This window comes from Rattus norvegicus, chromosome 10 (assembly GCF_021556685.1).
Source record: "Rattus norvegicus strain SHRSP/BbbUtx chromosome 10, alternate assembly SHRSP_T2T, whole genome shotgun sequence".
Taxonomy (NCBI): domain Eukaryota; kingdom Metazoa; phylum Chordata; class Mammalia; order Rodentia; family Muridae; genus Rattus; species Rattus norvegicus.
In genome coordinates this window covers 43,669,130-43,684,241 of record NC_141543.1, presented here as the reverse complement: position 1 = coordinate 43,684,241, position 15,112 = coordinate 43,669,130, and the positions used below count along the sequence as shown (strand labels likewise).

Sequence of the window (15,112 nt, the reverse complement as noted above, 5' to 3'; positions counted from 1 at the left end):
GTTACACACAGCAACCACATGCTGGCCAATCATCTCTCCACTGCCCAACATATCCATGTTACAACAACGAAAGGTAAATGTTAAGGATGCAGACAGCAATTAAAGCTTCTTGAATTGGAAAAAACAGGTCTTGAATTGAATAAGGTGCGACTCATTTCACAACCTACTTTCATATAACTACTCTCTAAGAATGGTGAGTTTTAGAACAGAAAAGTAAAGAACAGTGCTTCCTGCTCAGATATTTTCTCCCATCTCACAGTTTATAATAAAACTGTGCTTCTATGTGATGTCTGAACAACGCCGTGTATTTTGTAAATTATCCGGTGAGGTCAGCTGCTCTGGTATCGTGCTTCAACAGTGTCACAGACAGTGTCTTGAGATTCTTGACATAGTCCCTGGTAAAGCTAAAAGCAATGGTCTCTGTCATTAGTCTGGAGAAGGTAAGGATACAGATAATGCTTTAAGAGACAGCAAGCTGAGAGCTGGGGGAAGCAAGCGTCACTTCCATTTTCTTCTGAAAGTAGAAATAGACAAGATTAAATAATGCTTTTCAACTTAATGGTTTACAAAAAAAAAACTAAGCCAGAAGTAAGTCTAGACAGAGTTTATGAACTCTGTGTGACTGAGTTTCCTAATCCCATCTCACAGAGAATCTTAAAAATTGACCTGGTAACGTAGCAGGGGAGCACCCAGCTGGGATGAAACACTGCTCCCATGGTCTTTATCGCCGCAGGCCTCGCACATCTCTTTACTTGGTGCTCATACGGCTTGTTACAATGGGTGCTGCTGCACCAACAAACATTATTTGTACTTGTAGAGATTCAAGATTTGCTGATCATGTCTCTTACACTGACCAGAGTTTAAGGTGTATAATGAGGCATAGAAAAGAACCCTGAGAATGGCCCTCTCACAGCTTACTAGCTCTCTTCACATTATCTCAGCGGCAAAAGCATGATTCTCTCTTTCACTGTCTCAAACATAGGCTCGGCCTATGTTTCAGTTAACTGAAGCCATGGCAGGGTGGGGATCACATGCTTGTTCTACTGGGAGCCCAACATGGACCAGTCATGACAGGGAGTGGGGCAGCATCTCCCAAATGAAGCCCATGAGTGATGGAGAAGCCAGAGCTCTGTTAGAGAAGGTGAGGGCCGCCACTCACGAGGCAAGAACTCATCCAGGGGCTTCTCTATGACAGAACATGTGGAGTCTGAGCTACTGCTGCTGCTACTGCCTGGAAGACAAAGAAACGAGCCCACGACAACCAGAGAGAGGGAACAAGATGTGAGCAAGTACACAGAGAAAACCTGAGTTCCACAGGAGGGACTTAGAGGACACTAAAGCTTCACATTCAAGTGCGACTCCCTCCAGCTTGAAACTAGGTAGTCCCGCCACTGAACTCTTGTCACAAAGCCATGCATTTCTTTTAAGATCTGCGGCAGTGGCAAACCCCACTATTTATCTAAAGTACAATTATTCAGAGGGTTGAAATGACAAAAATGTCACTCGGTGACAGGCAAGTCTACTTAAACTGCTAAGAAAAAGAAACAGCTTTAAAATGTAAAGTCACACAGTTCGCATTATAAAAATAGGCTGTCCTTCATCACAGACAGCACTTCTCCAATTCCCCAGCTTCCCTCAAGACATCAGGCTATCAGACTTTACTTACTTATGTTTAAAGTTTGGGAGTATAACTGACAAGGCTCACTGGAAAAGGTTAGCTTCTCAGTACAGGTTACTCTAAAATATCTTAACATATTAAAGAGTGGCACTTTTTTCTATGTAAAATTTACTTTTAGAAAGTCTACCATCTGCTCTCAGGCCAGAAAACAAACCAGCTATGAAAGCCAGGCCACGTCTTTGCTGTGAAGGGCCAGAGACCTTGCGGAAACAAGCGAGCATGGCTGCTTTCAAACTCTTTATTCACAAAGGCAGGTTCTGGCTGGATCTGGCCAGCACACTGTACTCTGCCAACTTCTGCCCTACAACGGTGCTTTTCCTGTGTTTGGTCGTACAGAATCTTTGGTTTTGATTTGGGTTCCCCGTTAAGCAGTGAGGGGTCTGTTTTCAACAATGTGCAGTAGCTGAGGAGAGCTCTGGGTTTGCAATGAGGCAGGGACATTCTTTTCTACATGCCTGCATATATGTCTATATGTCTGCAGGCTCCAAAACCCAGGTTTAAAGGGTGTGAATGCACACAGTTCACATAGAAAGGAATTCAATGAAACACTGTAATCCTCATTCAAATGTAGCACTGGCACATGGTTTCTAAAAACAACATCGCTTGAAAAGAAATCCTATACTGTCCTAATCTCAAAAGCAGGTAGGTAACTAACAAAGATGTAAACTGCAGGATGCTGTGTCTACACCACAGAGTTTTACAACTTAGAATTTTCCAAGAGCTGATATAGAGCCTAGGTCAGCAAGAGAAACAAGAAAGTTTACAAAGTTAACCACATGTAGCATGCACTCCCTGCTGGAACCACTACCTTAATTAATAGCAAATAAAAAGTAGGCATTGCATCATCAGGGAGCAGCTCTAGCCAGTTCCAACTGGTTAGAACATGAGCAGAACTTACCCCTTCTCTTTTTCCTTTTTTCTCCATCTTCTCCAAGTTCACCCTCCTCGTTGTCATCCTCCTCTGACCCACTGATGTCAGAGCCTGACACTTCTTCCCCTTGGACAGAAATTTAACAATGACTTTTAGTCTGTTACCAAGTCATTATTGGCTATTTAGAAACTGAAAAATCCATTTAAATGTTCATGGATAGTGTGCCTGATATTTAAACTTAGAGATAGTGAAGGGCCGATGGAGACTGCAAGATTCCTGGAGTTTGCTGACAAACTCACCGACTTGGTGGATTCCAGCCCAGTGAGAGATCCTGCCTTCCCCTGGTTCCGCCAAGAGGAACACCTTGCCTCTAAGCCTATGCATGTGCACAGATCACATGCAACCACACACACTATTTACACAGAAGTTTTATTTTAGTTTAGAAACAAAATTAAGACAGGATCTCACTCTGTAACTGGCTGGCCTGGGACTCAGCACTCTGCCTGCATCTGTCTCCTGAGTGCTGGGCACCTTCATGTCTAGCTAGGAATTTCATTTTTACAGTTCTAAAAGAGAAGTTAAAATCTGATCCACTGTGAGGACAGCTGTAAACACACACAAGGATCATTTCTCTAACCCTGACATTTATGTTTTTAAAGAGTCACAAGTCTTTGGAAGCTGTAAGAAATTGAGCCAGGGTTTGAGGCTACCTGTGCCTCTCAGTGAGACTCTGTATCAGAAAGATCAAGTGAACAGTCAGCAAACTGTCCTTTCACACAGGGTCTCAGGAAAAGGGAAGCCAGTCTGGGTAGTCTGCAGGGTGGCGAGTAGTTCTGAATCAGCATTTTCTGGGCTCAGTAACAAGATCCTAGTGTGAATGCTGTCACACATGGGCAGATGGAAACTCTCCATACTACATCAACTTCCACAAGCTTCAAATAACTTTAAAATAGGTTTATAAATTATTCATTTCATGCTTTTGCCTACATTTTACTGTTTATGATCATTCTATTAACTAGATCATAAAAACAAGAGCACAGGGTCAGAAGGATACAATAAAGTGAAACCTGTTCCAAACGTATGCCTGACACCACGCCTGCCTCTGGTACATGCCTGCCTGGCACCATCTGCACAAGGACTTGAACATGTGTGAGCCAATGTGCACAGTCACACCATTCACACGAACCAAGAGGTACAGCAACTCGCACCCCGAACAGAGGAACAGACACTCGAAACAGTGTGCAAGCAGGGTGGGATCCTAGTAATCTAGGATAGAAAGAAATCCGAACAAGGCACAGCACAAAGGGCCCTGAAGCCCTTACACTGTGGAAAAGCCAAACCCAGAAGCACAGATAATGCACAGGTTTTTCCTTATGTGCGGTGCCTAGCACAGTCAAATGTCAACTTCTACGATGTATATTTTATCTACAAAGATGTGAAAAATAAATGAATCAGCAAAATAAAGCCATGTGCTCAGCACTAACTGGGGAGTGAATGATCTCAGAAACAAACTGGCTATAAACGCCACCTAGTGACCATTCACAGATGGCGACTTCATTATCTGTGAGGCAGCTCTCTCCTGCTTTTCTCAGAATCTGGCTTTTCCCCAGATACATGAGTGGCAGGTTGGCACCTCTGAGTTTTTCCCAGAGACTCCAAAGGCTTGGTCCACAGACCCTTCACTTGCGGCTAATACCAATCAGAGCTCTGGTGGACGCAGTGGAACCAACCAGGAAGCTCCTCACCACCACCAAATGGGACTTTATCCTAGAAAGTATTTTCTTAGCAGACACATATTCCTCAGAAATATTACTTTCAATATCAATACCAACAAATGGCTTAGCAGGTAGAATATTTGCCATGCGAGCCTGACATGAATTAGAGTCCTAGAATTAGAGTGCAAGAAGGGAACGGGCTCCCACAGATGTTCTCTGACCCAAGTGCACTGTGGCCCATGGGGGCCTGCACTCACACATGTCCAACACAGAGACACACACACACTTTAAATCAATGTGTGTATCAATGTTAGAGGCTGTTGCCTGACAGGAAGCAAATGCTGTGAGCCCCAGCATGCCTCAGCTGACAGTAATCTTTGTGAGAAGTTACCTTCCTCAAGCTTTTTCTTCAGCTCTTCTATTTCTTTCTGAAACTGGCGAAGCAGAGCGTCCTTTGGGTCTTCGTTAATTCTAGCTTTGTTTTTAATGTTCTTGGCGCGGTTGGCATACCGCAAGGTACTGATGGTTTCATCATAATTATAATCTGCTGGCCCAATATTTGCACACTGTTGAATTAGAAATGTAAATCATTCTACACTTCGAACATCACCGTTACCAAAACATACCCGAAGCACATATGCGATTTGGCCTTCTTTGGCCGATCTTGATTTGGTATCAATCATATAGGTGTGGAAATGATACAACCACGGGCAATTATATAGTGCATTACACAAAGAAAAGGGACTGATGTGTAAAGTGCTACTCACGTCAATTATGGGCATTAATTAGAATCTTAACTCTGCCTTATATGAACTAGCTGCCGTGACTAGTCTTACCATCATGGTTTTTGAGTTCCCTCCTAAGGAATCCTGCAGGAGACGTGTCAGTTTAGAGTTCCGATACGGCACATGAGTGCTTTTTCCATCCACCAAGGCAGAAATGACATTGCCCAAGGTAGACAATGAAAGGTTGATTTTGGTAGCTTCTTTGAGGCGCTGCCCTGTGGCTCCAGTTTTTGCTTGTCTTTCTGACCCCTAGCAATAAACAGACAAAAATTGAACTAATTTTTAAAAATCAAGAATGTGCTTTTTCTAGTCTTTTCTTAAAAGTAATTTAAAATATCGCATATGAAATTCATTTGAAATTCACTTCAGAAGTGAGTTGAGAATAGACAAAGAAGGCTGGCCAGGAGCTCACAGATGTTGATGCTGGGTGGCATACTGATACTATATCCACTTTCAGATATCCCATAATAATAAGCGATTTAAAATGATGTGTAAACCATACCTTTGAGTTTGATTTTTATTAACAGACAAATGGACTTCAGAGAAGAACTTAAGTAGCATCGGGTGACTTACAGCAAGATCCACAAGGTGGAGCTTCCCCATCCTGACGTGCATGTTTCCATCCACGCCTTTCTCGCTGCACTCGATTGTAATTGTGAAGATGGCGTGCGATCGGGAACTGTGCTCGTTCATATTGGTCGCACCAACGGAACCTTTAACAAAGAAAAGAAACGCTTAACGATTTTACACAATGCCTTTATGTTTACTTTGTTCAGACAGGGTGTCCTATAGCCAAGGCTATCCTTAAAGTCTGGGCTCCTATCTCTACCTCTGGACTACTATCATGCTATATATGTGCTAAGTAAGCTTTGTACCAATTGAGCTATCCTCAGCTCAGAGAGTAACATTACTCATTAAATACCCAGGACATTTAAAATGCTTGCTTTCACCACAGTCAAAGCCAGTGACTATGCCTAACTATTAACTACAGGTTGTTTGGCCATTGTATACTTCTTTTATAATTCACACTACAACCAAAGAATCTGTAATGTACTCAACACTGTAACAGAATCACAGCACAAAACTCTGTATTTCACTCCGAACGCTACTACCTAAAGATACAACTATCTATGAAGATGGACATGGTAGTGTCTCCTTAGGAGGCCAAGGCAGGAGGGCATGTCAACTCAGGCGACCCAGGCCAGCCTTGGCAGCACAGCAAGACCTTCTCTCTTGGAAAAAAGAAGAGATTACACCACAAAAAGAAACACACATTAAATAACTGAAAAGAAAAAAAGAGCCTGCTGCTGACTCAACGCTCTCTAAAGGATTATGTTTGGGACTCCGAACTGGAGTGACTGGCAACGCATTGGGTACTGCAGGGAGAATCAGCGCAACACTGTCTGAAACGGTGAGTACCACAGACCCGGCACAAGGCTGCCAATTTACTACAGGAGAGCTAAGGTACTAAGCAGTCACTGAAAACATGAGGTGGATCTACATCCCATAATATCCAAAGATGCCAACACCATGGGGACTTTTCACGACACCAAGAGCTGGGCACAATGGCGCACCCTTGAATCCCAGCGCTCAGCAGACAGAAGCAGGCGCACCTCTGAGAAGCTGCTTCATCTACATATCAAGTTGCAGGCCAGCTAGGTCTACATGCGAGACTGCGTCTAAAACCAAAACTAAACATTTAACACATGCTAAAACAGTGTGGAGGGTCATTTGTGTAATTCTAGTTTATAGAATGCTGAGGCAGGAGGATTACAAGTTTGAGGCCAGTCTGAGCAAAGCAGTTCTGTCTGGCCCAAAACTCCTATGTAGACAAGACTGGCTTCAACCTCAGAGGTCCACCTGCCTCTGCCTCTGCCTCCTTAACACTTGGATTAAAGGTATAAACCATCATACCTGGTAAAACATTTCTTCTCTGGAAGAAAAATCTAAAACAATTACTAGAAAGTGAAAATGTTATTTAATTTTACTTTTCTTTTCTTTTTTTTTTTTTTGGTTCTTTTTTTCGGAGCTGGGGACCGAACCCAGGGCCTTGCGCTTCCTAGGTAAGCGCTCTACCACTGAGCTAAATCCCCAACCCCTTGCTTTTCTTTTCAACAGAAGTAAGGCAGTATAGATTCTGGCTAATTCAGACTAAAAGCCTAGGTTCAATCACCACTTGGCAATTCTATTACCTATTCATGTCTAAACTATGTCTCACTCTCCCAAGTCCCCATGGACTGCAGTGAAGACTAGGCAATCATTCCAATAAAGCACACAGCAGGAGCACCTCTCACTCACTAAGTGTTTGATCAAAATGTTAACCAAAACTTCAACTTGCCTGGTGGTGATTATGGTGGTGTATGCCTTTAATCCTAGCACTCAGAGACAAAGGTAGGCAGATCTCCGAGTTCAAGGCCAGCCTGGTCTACACAGTGAGATCCAGGACAGCTAGAGCTATATACAGAGATACCTGTCTTTTTTTTGTTTTGTTTTCCCTTTTATAAAGCCAATAGAATCTTTATTTAAATGATATTCTAGAAATTGAGATACCTGTCTTGAAAAAACAAAATTAAAAAAAAAATTTAACTAGCAAAACTACTTCAAAGACTGGCAACTGGTCTTGGTGGTGCATATGTTTAATACCAGCACGAAGGAGGTAAAGGCAGGAGGACCTCTGTGAGTTCGAGGCCAACCAAACAGCCCAAGATATTTAGACAAAGCCTGTCTCAAGAAAAAACAAACAAACAAACAACAAAACCCAAACAGGGGCTGGGGATTTAGCTCAGTGGTAGAGCGCTTACCTAGGAAGCGCAAGGCCCTGGGTTCGGTCCCCAGCTCCGAAAAAAAGAACCAAAAAAAAAAAAAAAAAAAAAAAAAAAACAAAACCCAAACAAACGAAACCCAAACAAACAAAGAGGCTGGAGAGATGACTCTGAAGTTACAAAGTGTTGATCGTTCTTCCAGAGGACTTGGGTTTGGTTCTCAGCACCCACATGACTGATCACAATGGTAACTCCAATTCCAGGAGATCTGATGCCCTCTTCTGACCTTTGTGGCACTGCGTACATGTGATGCACTTACATACATGCAGTCAAAACACTCATAAGATTAAATAAAAAAATTTTAAAGATTGGTAGTAATGAAAAGAAACTTTAGTATGAAAAAAATCTGTGCTACTGTTCAGATATATTCCCTAGATAGTAAATAAAATGAGTGGACTTAAAACAAAAAAATTTGCCAGGCAGTGGTGGCCTATGCCTTTAATCCCAGCATTCAGGAAGCAGTAGCAGGTGGGTCTAGGTGAGTTCAAGACCAGACTGATCTACAGAGCAATTTCCAAGATAGGCAAGGCTACACAGAGAAACCCTGCCTCAAAAAACAAAACAACAAAATAAAACCAACAACTAATAATAATACAATAAAAGAAGAAAACTCCAGCCTCTATGGGGAAAGCCATCTTACCTGCTTCTGGACCAGCACTCAAACAAGCACCCAGACGGTAGCATGGCACCCAGACAGTAGCATGGCACCCAGACAGTAGCATGGCACCCAGACAGTAGCATGGCACACTTACGGTTTTTGTGGCCCAGAGTCATGATTCTATCCATGTCGTCAGCATTGTTGACTACATATGCTGATAAATCTTTGATATATACTCCCACGTCAGGCCTTTCTTTAACCTAAAAAACAAAAGCCAAGCCTAAGACTTCAGTCTATAACGGTAAGTGTCCACTTACTCAGAGTATCCACTGTTACACATGGGAAGGTGTTAGGTAGGGTACAGTTATGAGCCACGTCTGCACTCATGGGGGAGATAAGGCATAAGAACAGACAAGGGAATCCTGCACACAAAATTACTTGTGATGGGGCCATGAAGAAAATATGGTCAGTCTAAAAGAATAGTTCGTGGTTCTCTCCTTCCACCGTGTGGTCTCAGGGATCAAACTCAGTGCTCAGGCTCAGTGGCAAGCCCTTTCCCGGCTGAGCGCTTGGGAATGTACTTGGGGACAAGCTAGCAAGAGGGACAGGTCAAGCGTCTGCGAGTGGTAACCTACACTTTCAAAAGCCGAAGGCAGACTGGTTTGAGGCAGGGGATACTGGCAAGGATCTTCAAATGGAAAAAAACAAACTGGGCACTTGCAAAAATAAAAAAAAAATCTAATTCTAACAATGGAAAGCTAATCTTTTCCTGTTTGTTTTGTATCTTAAACTATTTTTAAGACAGTGACATCTATCAATGTTCCCGTCTGACTCTGCGGCTGTGCTTCAGTGACTTAGGCTCAAACGGTGTGCACTTGGAAGTTGTGGCATCTGAAGGTGGTGTTTTAACCTTTTATAGAAAAAGAACCTTAATTTGACAAACATTCTATTTCTACTTTTATTTTAACTCTAATTACATCCATACCTCCAACCTCTGTGTCTGATCTTTACCCAGAAGGTCTCGGACTTCTTCATTATATATCTCTAAGTATGACACTCGAACCAGAAACCTATAAGGACAATGGTGGAACACTCAGGGTCGGAAAGATGGTTATAATTTCCATGACTCTAGGTCTTTCCCGCTTGGAACCTCTCAGTATTAGGAAACTGAAGTGATCTTACCTTGTGTCGCCCTCTGCTTTTGCGATATGACCAAATATGTGAGCAAATGAGTTGGGGATGACCCCTCTGAGCCCCGGCACTGCTCGAACACCTTCCATGGTGAAAGTCTTGCCTGTCCCAGTCTGTCCATATGCAAAAATGGTCCCTGAGAATGGTGTAAGCAGTCTGTTACTTCCAGGGTCTGATGAATCTTAAAATTAAGCCTTTTGATGCTGCTATGTAACATATTCCCTGAACTAAAACTTCATTCTCCACCTGGGCACAGTGGCACACATCTATAATCCCTGCAGTACAAAGGAAGAGGTAGGAGGTCACTGCAAGTTTGAGGGCAGCCTGGGCTACATAGTAAGACTCTGTCTTAAAAAAATGAAACAAAAACATATTCTAGCATATGTTCGACTTTTAGTATCGACATGTATACTAGGTGTTATACCAAATAGCAAGTATTGTTAAAGCATCGTGATCAACAAAACACTCCAATATCTATAAAAAGTATCCTAAAGCTTAAATACAAAACTCTTACACTGGCTGGGCGCAGTGGTGTATGCCTTTAATCCTAACACTCAGGAGGGAGAGGCAAATAGGTCTCTGGGATTCTGAGGCCAGACTGGTCTACGTGAGTTCCAGGCTGGCCAGGGCTACACAGTGAAATCCTGTTTCAAAAAAAAAAAATTCACATTGTAGTTAATTCTAAGAAATTAAATTGGAGGGGGCAGGGCAGACGTAAGAACAGGAACACCTGTCTGAGTCCATCATACCTGGAACTCTTTAGCCATCTGACCTCAGATTAACTTTCCAGAGAAGTCCTCAGGGCCAAAACAAGAGTGAGAGGACTTGGGCTGGAGAGATGGCTTAGTGGTTAAGAGCACTGACTGCTCTTCTAGAGGTCCTGGGTTCAATTCCCAGCAACCACATGGTGGTTCACAACCATCTATAATGGGTGGGATCTGATGAATTCTGAAGATACCTACAGTGTACTTATATAAATAAAATAATAAAATTTTAAAAAAAAGAGAGTGAGAGGACTTGCTCTGTACATTGACAGTAAGAATCAAACGAAGATATTGATATCAAGTGTTCTCAACACATACCTGGTTGAGAATATTGGTAAAATGGTATTTTCTTCTTTTTAATCCTAAAATAATTCACTATTTTAAAAGAAACTGTCTAAGAAACAGTTCTGAAATACTACTAACTAGGAAAGTGATAATTATTTTAGGCAACAGGCGATGAGTCACGTCTTAAATGTACCTACCCATTTAACAAGTATTCCCCACACATACCTAAGCATGACCTGGGAGCTGGGCCCCAAGGACAAAGTGACAAACAGGGCCAATACAAACTCTGGTCTTACGGTGGAGAAACAAATCTAGACAGAAGTATGGACATAAACCAGACAGGGGGTGGCTGGGAAGGAAGACGAGAGGTCAGGAAAGTCTTTCCACAGGCAGTGAGGTGACACTAAGTTTCAGTTAGTGCAAGAACCAGAGGTGGTGAGGAGAATGAAGGGAGCCTCCAGGATGGGAGAAAGAGATGGAAGCGGAGGACAGACCCACAGCGAGCAGAGAGACTCACAGGACCCTGATCACGCCAGCTCACAGAGAAGCCAGAGTGACTGTCCTTCAGAGCTGCAGCCTGCAGATCACTGTGGCTCCGAGTGCCAGGATGCTGTGGAGACACAGTGAGCTAGAGAGCTGGGGTAGTTGGCCAGGACACTGCGGAGTGAACCTGCATGGGAGATGAGGATATGGCCACTTCCATGCATCTGGCTCTGATGGGGACAGCGCACTGAGGAGGCTCTGCACACCCAACACTGGGTTCCATCAGAGCTGCCTATTCTTTGCTGTTGATTTTGCTGGGAACCCAAAACTGCTCTAAAAATACACTCTATCATTATTTCTTGACGTATGGTCTTGCTATGTTCACAGGCCAATCTTGAACTCCTGACTTAGGTGGCCCTCCTACCTCGGCATTCCAAGTAGCTGGCTAGTATAGCCATGGCATCACTGAACCTAGCTAACACTATTTTAAAACAGGTAAAGATCAGCAACTACCTTGAGAATCCTAAACATTACATCAAATTACATTCAGAACTGGAGAATGAACTGACTGTTACATCGTTCCTAAGAATCACCTCTTCCAAACTGTTCTACAGTTAGCAGTTTCCACAGTCAGCATGAGACCATGGAAAAGAGGTACAAGCTCCTGATGGTCAAACACCATCCTTCACAGTATTTACTTTTAAAAATTCATAATTCTGTTACCTCAAAAATTAAAGCAGGAACACTCTTGATTCTAACCAAGATGGAGTATTAAGGACATATTAGCCATCCTGGCTGGAATGGAAAGTAGAAAAAATGAGAGAAAAAGTTTTCAAAACAATTAATTAAAAAAACAATCTAATTCAGGTGTGGTGGCATACACCTGTCTGCACTAGCAGACAGGAGGCAGAGGCAGGTGGATCTCTGTGATTTTTCAAGCCCAGCCTGGTCTATGTAGTGAGTTCTAGGATAGCCAAGGCTATACAGAGAGGAAAACAAACAAAAACCCAAATCCAGGTCTCCATGCTCTAGTGATGCCCTGAGGAAACTTCCTTCTGCTGAAAGCCAGGGTTTATGAGTGAGAGGCTTCTGCGGGTCCTTCAGCCTCACCTGGGACTGAGGCTAGGGCCTCATTCACCCCGGGTTCCTTGTCTACAGCAGCCAGGCAAATGCTTCTTGCATAAGGTCAAACACAGAGCTCGGCAAAGAACAAATCCAAGTCACCGGACAAGATAGGGAGACAAGTAGAGAATAACTGGCTTCCTATGAGAACCCCAAAATGAGACTAGAGTCTGAAGGAGGTAGTGTCCGGGGGAGAGGGCCGCAGAGAAAGCATGGCACTTTGGTGGAGGATCCTCCTTCAAGTACCTAGCTGAGTTGTTGGGAGTGAAGTGTAAAGATTATCCTTGCGTTATTCATATGCAGATTTCTAAAACCAGAAAGAACAACTGCACAATAGAAAAGTCACCAAGATAGCAAAAAATCCTAACCATTTATGCTCCTTCTCACAGCTCCCCAAAATATAGGGGGAAAAATTGGGCAGTCCAGCATGGTAGTCCACATATTTAATAACCCCAGCACTGAGTTCAACGCCAGCCAGGGGTGCATAGTGAAATGCTGTCTAAAAGAGAAAAGGGGGGGGGGAGGGGCTCTGCTCATTGGTTGTGAGCACTGACTGCTCTTCCAGAGGTCCTGAGTTCAATCCCAGCAACCACATGGTGGCTCACAACCATCTGTAATGGGATCTGATGCCCTCTTCTGGTGTGTCTGAAACATACATAAAATAATTTTTAAAAGTTTTTTTAAAAAGGCAAATTCAGAAAATATACTCCCAGATTTCTCAATGGTTGACAGAACAGAAGAGCTGCACACACCAGCAAACCCTGACTGAGGACCTTAGCACCTCTGCCCCAACACAGAACACACGGCCTTCTCAAACATGCACAGAGCACTTAGTGATAAATCACATTCCAAAGAAGACAGGTCTCAATAAACCTGCAAGACTCCAATCACATGAAGTATGTTCCATAGCTAAAATGAAATTAGGCAAGAATCTAAAGAAGACCCTCTGGGAAAACCCCAAAGCATCTCGACTAAACAGCACACATAGGCAGAGTATCAAAGAAGTAATTGGGGGCTAGGGCAAGGATGGTTCAACTGGTAAAGTGCTTACCACACGGGCACGAGGACCAGAGTTCAAACACAGCATGAAAAGCCAGAGGTGGTAGTATGAGCTTGGATTCCAGTGCTGGGCAGGTGTGGACAGAGGGTTCCAGGCTCACTAGCCTGCCCAGCAATCAGAAACCAAGGGGGTCCTCCTGAAGAATGCACTCAAAGTTGACCTCTGGCCTTCAAACACACGTGCATAACACACATGCATGCACACTGGCACACACATGAAGGTAAAAATACATAAACATGCACACACACAGACACACAGACACACACATACACGCACACACAGTGAAATAGAAAGCACTCTGAAATGGGTATAAGTAAAAACATGGTCTGTATGTCCAATTCTTTTTTTTTTTTTTTTTTTTGGTTCTTTTTTTCGGAGCTGGGGACCGAACCCAGGGCCCTGCGCTTCCTAGGCAAGCACTCTACCACTGAGCTAAATCCCCAACCCCCCCATGTCCAATTCTTTTAATTAACACTGAAGCACTGAGCAGGCGGGAGGCAGGGTACATCACTAAACTCCTCTATCAGAAGGATGAAAAGTCTCCAAACACTGACCTCAGTTCCCACCATAAGAAAACAGAGGCTAGGGGCTGGGGATTTAGCTCAGTGGTAGAGTGCTTACCTAGGAAGCGCAAGGCCCTGGGTTCGGTCCCCAGCTCCGGAAAAAAAAAAAGAACCACAAAAAAAAAAAAAAAAAAAAAAGAAAAGAAAACAGAGGCTAGACAGCAGTGTCACATGTCTTTAATCCCAGCGCTTGGGAGGCAAAAGAATCTCTGACTTCCAGGCTAGGCTGGTCTGCATAGCAAGTTGGAGGACAGCCTGGACTACGTAGAGTCACTGTTTCAAATAAACAAACATAAAATAAAACAGAGAAAGAGCAAATCTAAAGTCAGAAAACAAAGCAACTAAAATCAGAACAAAAAAACAGGACAGAAAAGATGAGACAACAAAGGAAAAGTGAAAAATACCCAAAGTATCAATCTCTCGCCAACCAAGCCAGAAAAACAAAGACTCAGATCACCATGAAGGGATGAGAAAGGTTGCTGGAGCCATGAGAACAGAGAAACACTTCTTTTTTTTTTTTTTTTTTTTTTTGGTTCTTTTTTTCGGAGCTGGGGACCAAACCCAGGGCCTTGCGCTTCCTAGGTAAGCGCTCTACCACTGAGCTAAATCCCCAGCCCGAGAAACACTTCTTGATTAAAATGACAACTGTTGCTTTAATTACAGCATGCAGAAGCAAGGCAGGTACATCTCTGTTGAGTTTGAGGCCAGCCTGGTCTACAGAGCAAGTTCCAGGACAGCCAGAAAATGGAGTCCTTGTTTCAAACAAACAAACAAACAAACAAACAAACAAACAAACAAACAAACAGAAAATAAAACAGAGAAAGAGCAAAAGAGAAATGACAGAGAAACCCTGTCTCAAAAATCAAAAGAGAAAAAAAGAAAACAAACTAGCATTATTCTGAAACTAGAAAAACACATTTCCAGAAAACTGTGTTTTATATCCCTCATGAAAACAAAAATTTTAAATAAAACTTTGGCAAATCACAAAAAAAAAAAAAAAAAAAAAAAAAAAAAGAAACCTTTAGGGGTTGGGGATTTAGCTCAGTGGTAGAGCGCTTGCCTAGGAAGCGCAAGGCCCTGGGTTCGGTCCCCAGCTCCGGAAAAAAGAACCAAAAAAAACCAAAAAAACAAAAAAACAAAAAAACAAAAAAACAAAAAAAAAACTTTGGCAAATC

At 42.9% G+C, this 15,112-nt stretch overlaps 1 protein-coding gene across 3 annotated transcripts in view; it reads right to left on the bottom strand.

Moving 5' to 3' along the window:
* Positions 1-15,112, bottom strand: part of Kif3a (kinesin family member 3a) — a 36,307-nt gene that overhangs the window by 14,151 nt on the left and 7,044 nt on the right. For 2 of the 3 annotated variants that reach the window (NM_053377.1, XM_087574679.1), the window contains exons 3-9: positions 9,652-9,796; positions 9,455-9,539; positions 8,624-8,729; positions 5,623-5,762; positions 5,101-5,298; positions 4,656-4,830; positions 2,577-2,675 (exon numbers count right to left, since the gene is read on the bottom strand). In NM_053377.1, coding sequence (NP_445829.1) covers positions 2,577-2,675; positions 4,656-4,830; positions 5,101-5,298; positions 5,623-5,762; positions 8,624-8,729; positions 9,455-9,539; positions 9,652-9,796 — 948 coding nt within the window. Of the gene's footprint in view, positions 1-1,159; positions 1,232-2,576; positions 2,676-4,655; positions 4,831-5,100; positions 5,299-5,622; positions 5,763-8,623; positions 8,730-9,454; positions 9,540-9,651; positions 9,797-15,112 lie in introns of all 3 variants that reach the window. The other variant, XM_087574678.1, reaches the window with a different exon arrangement.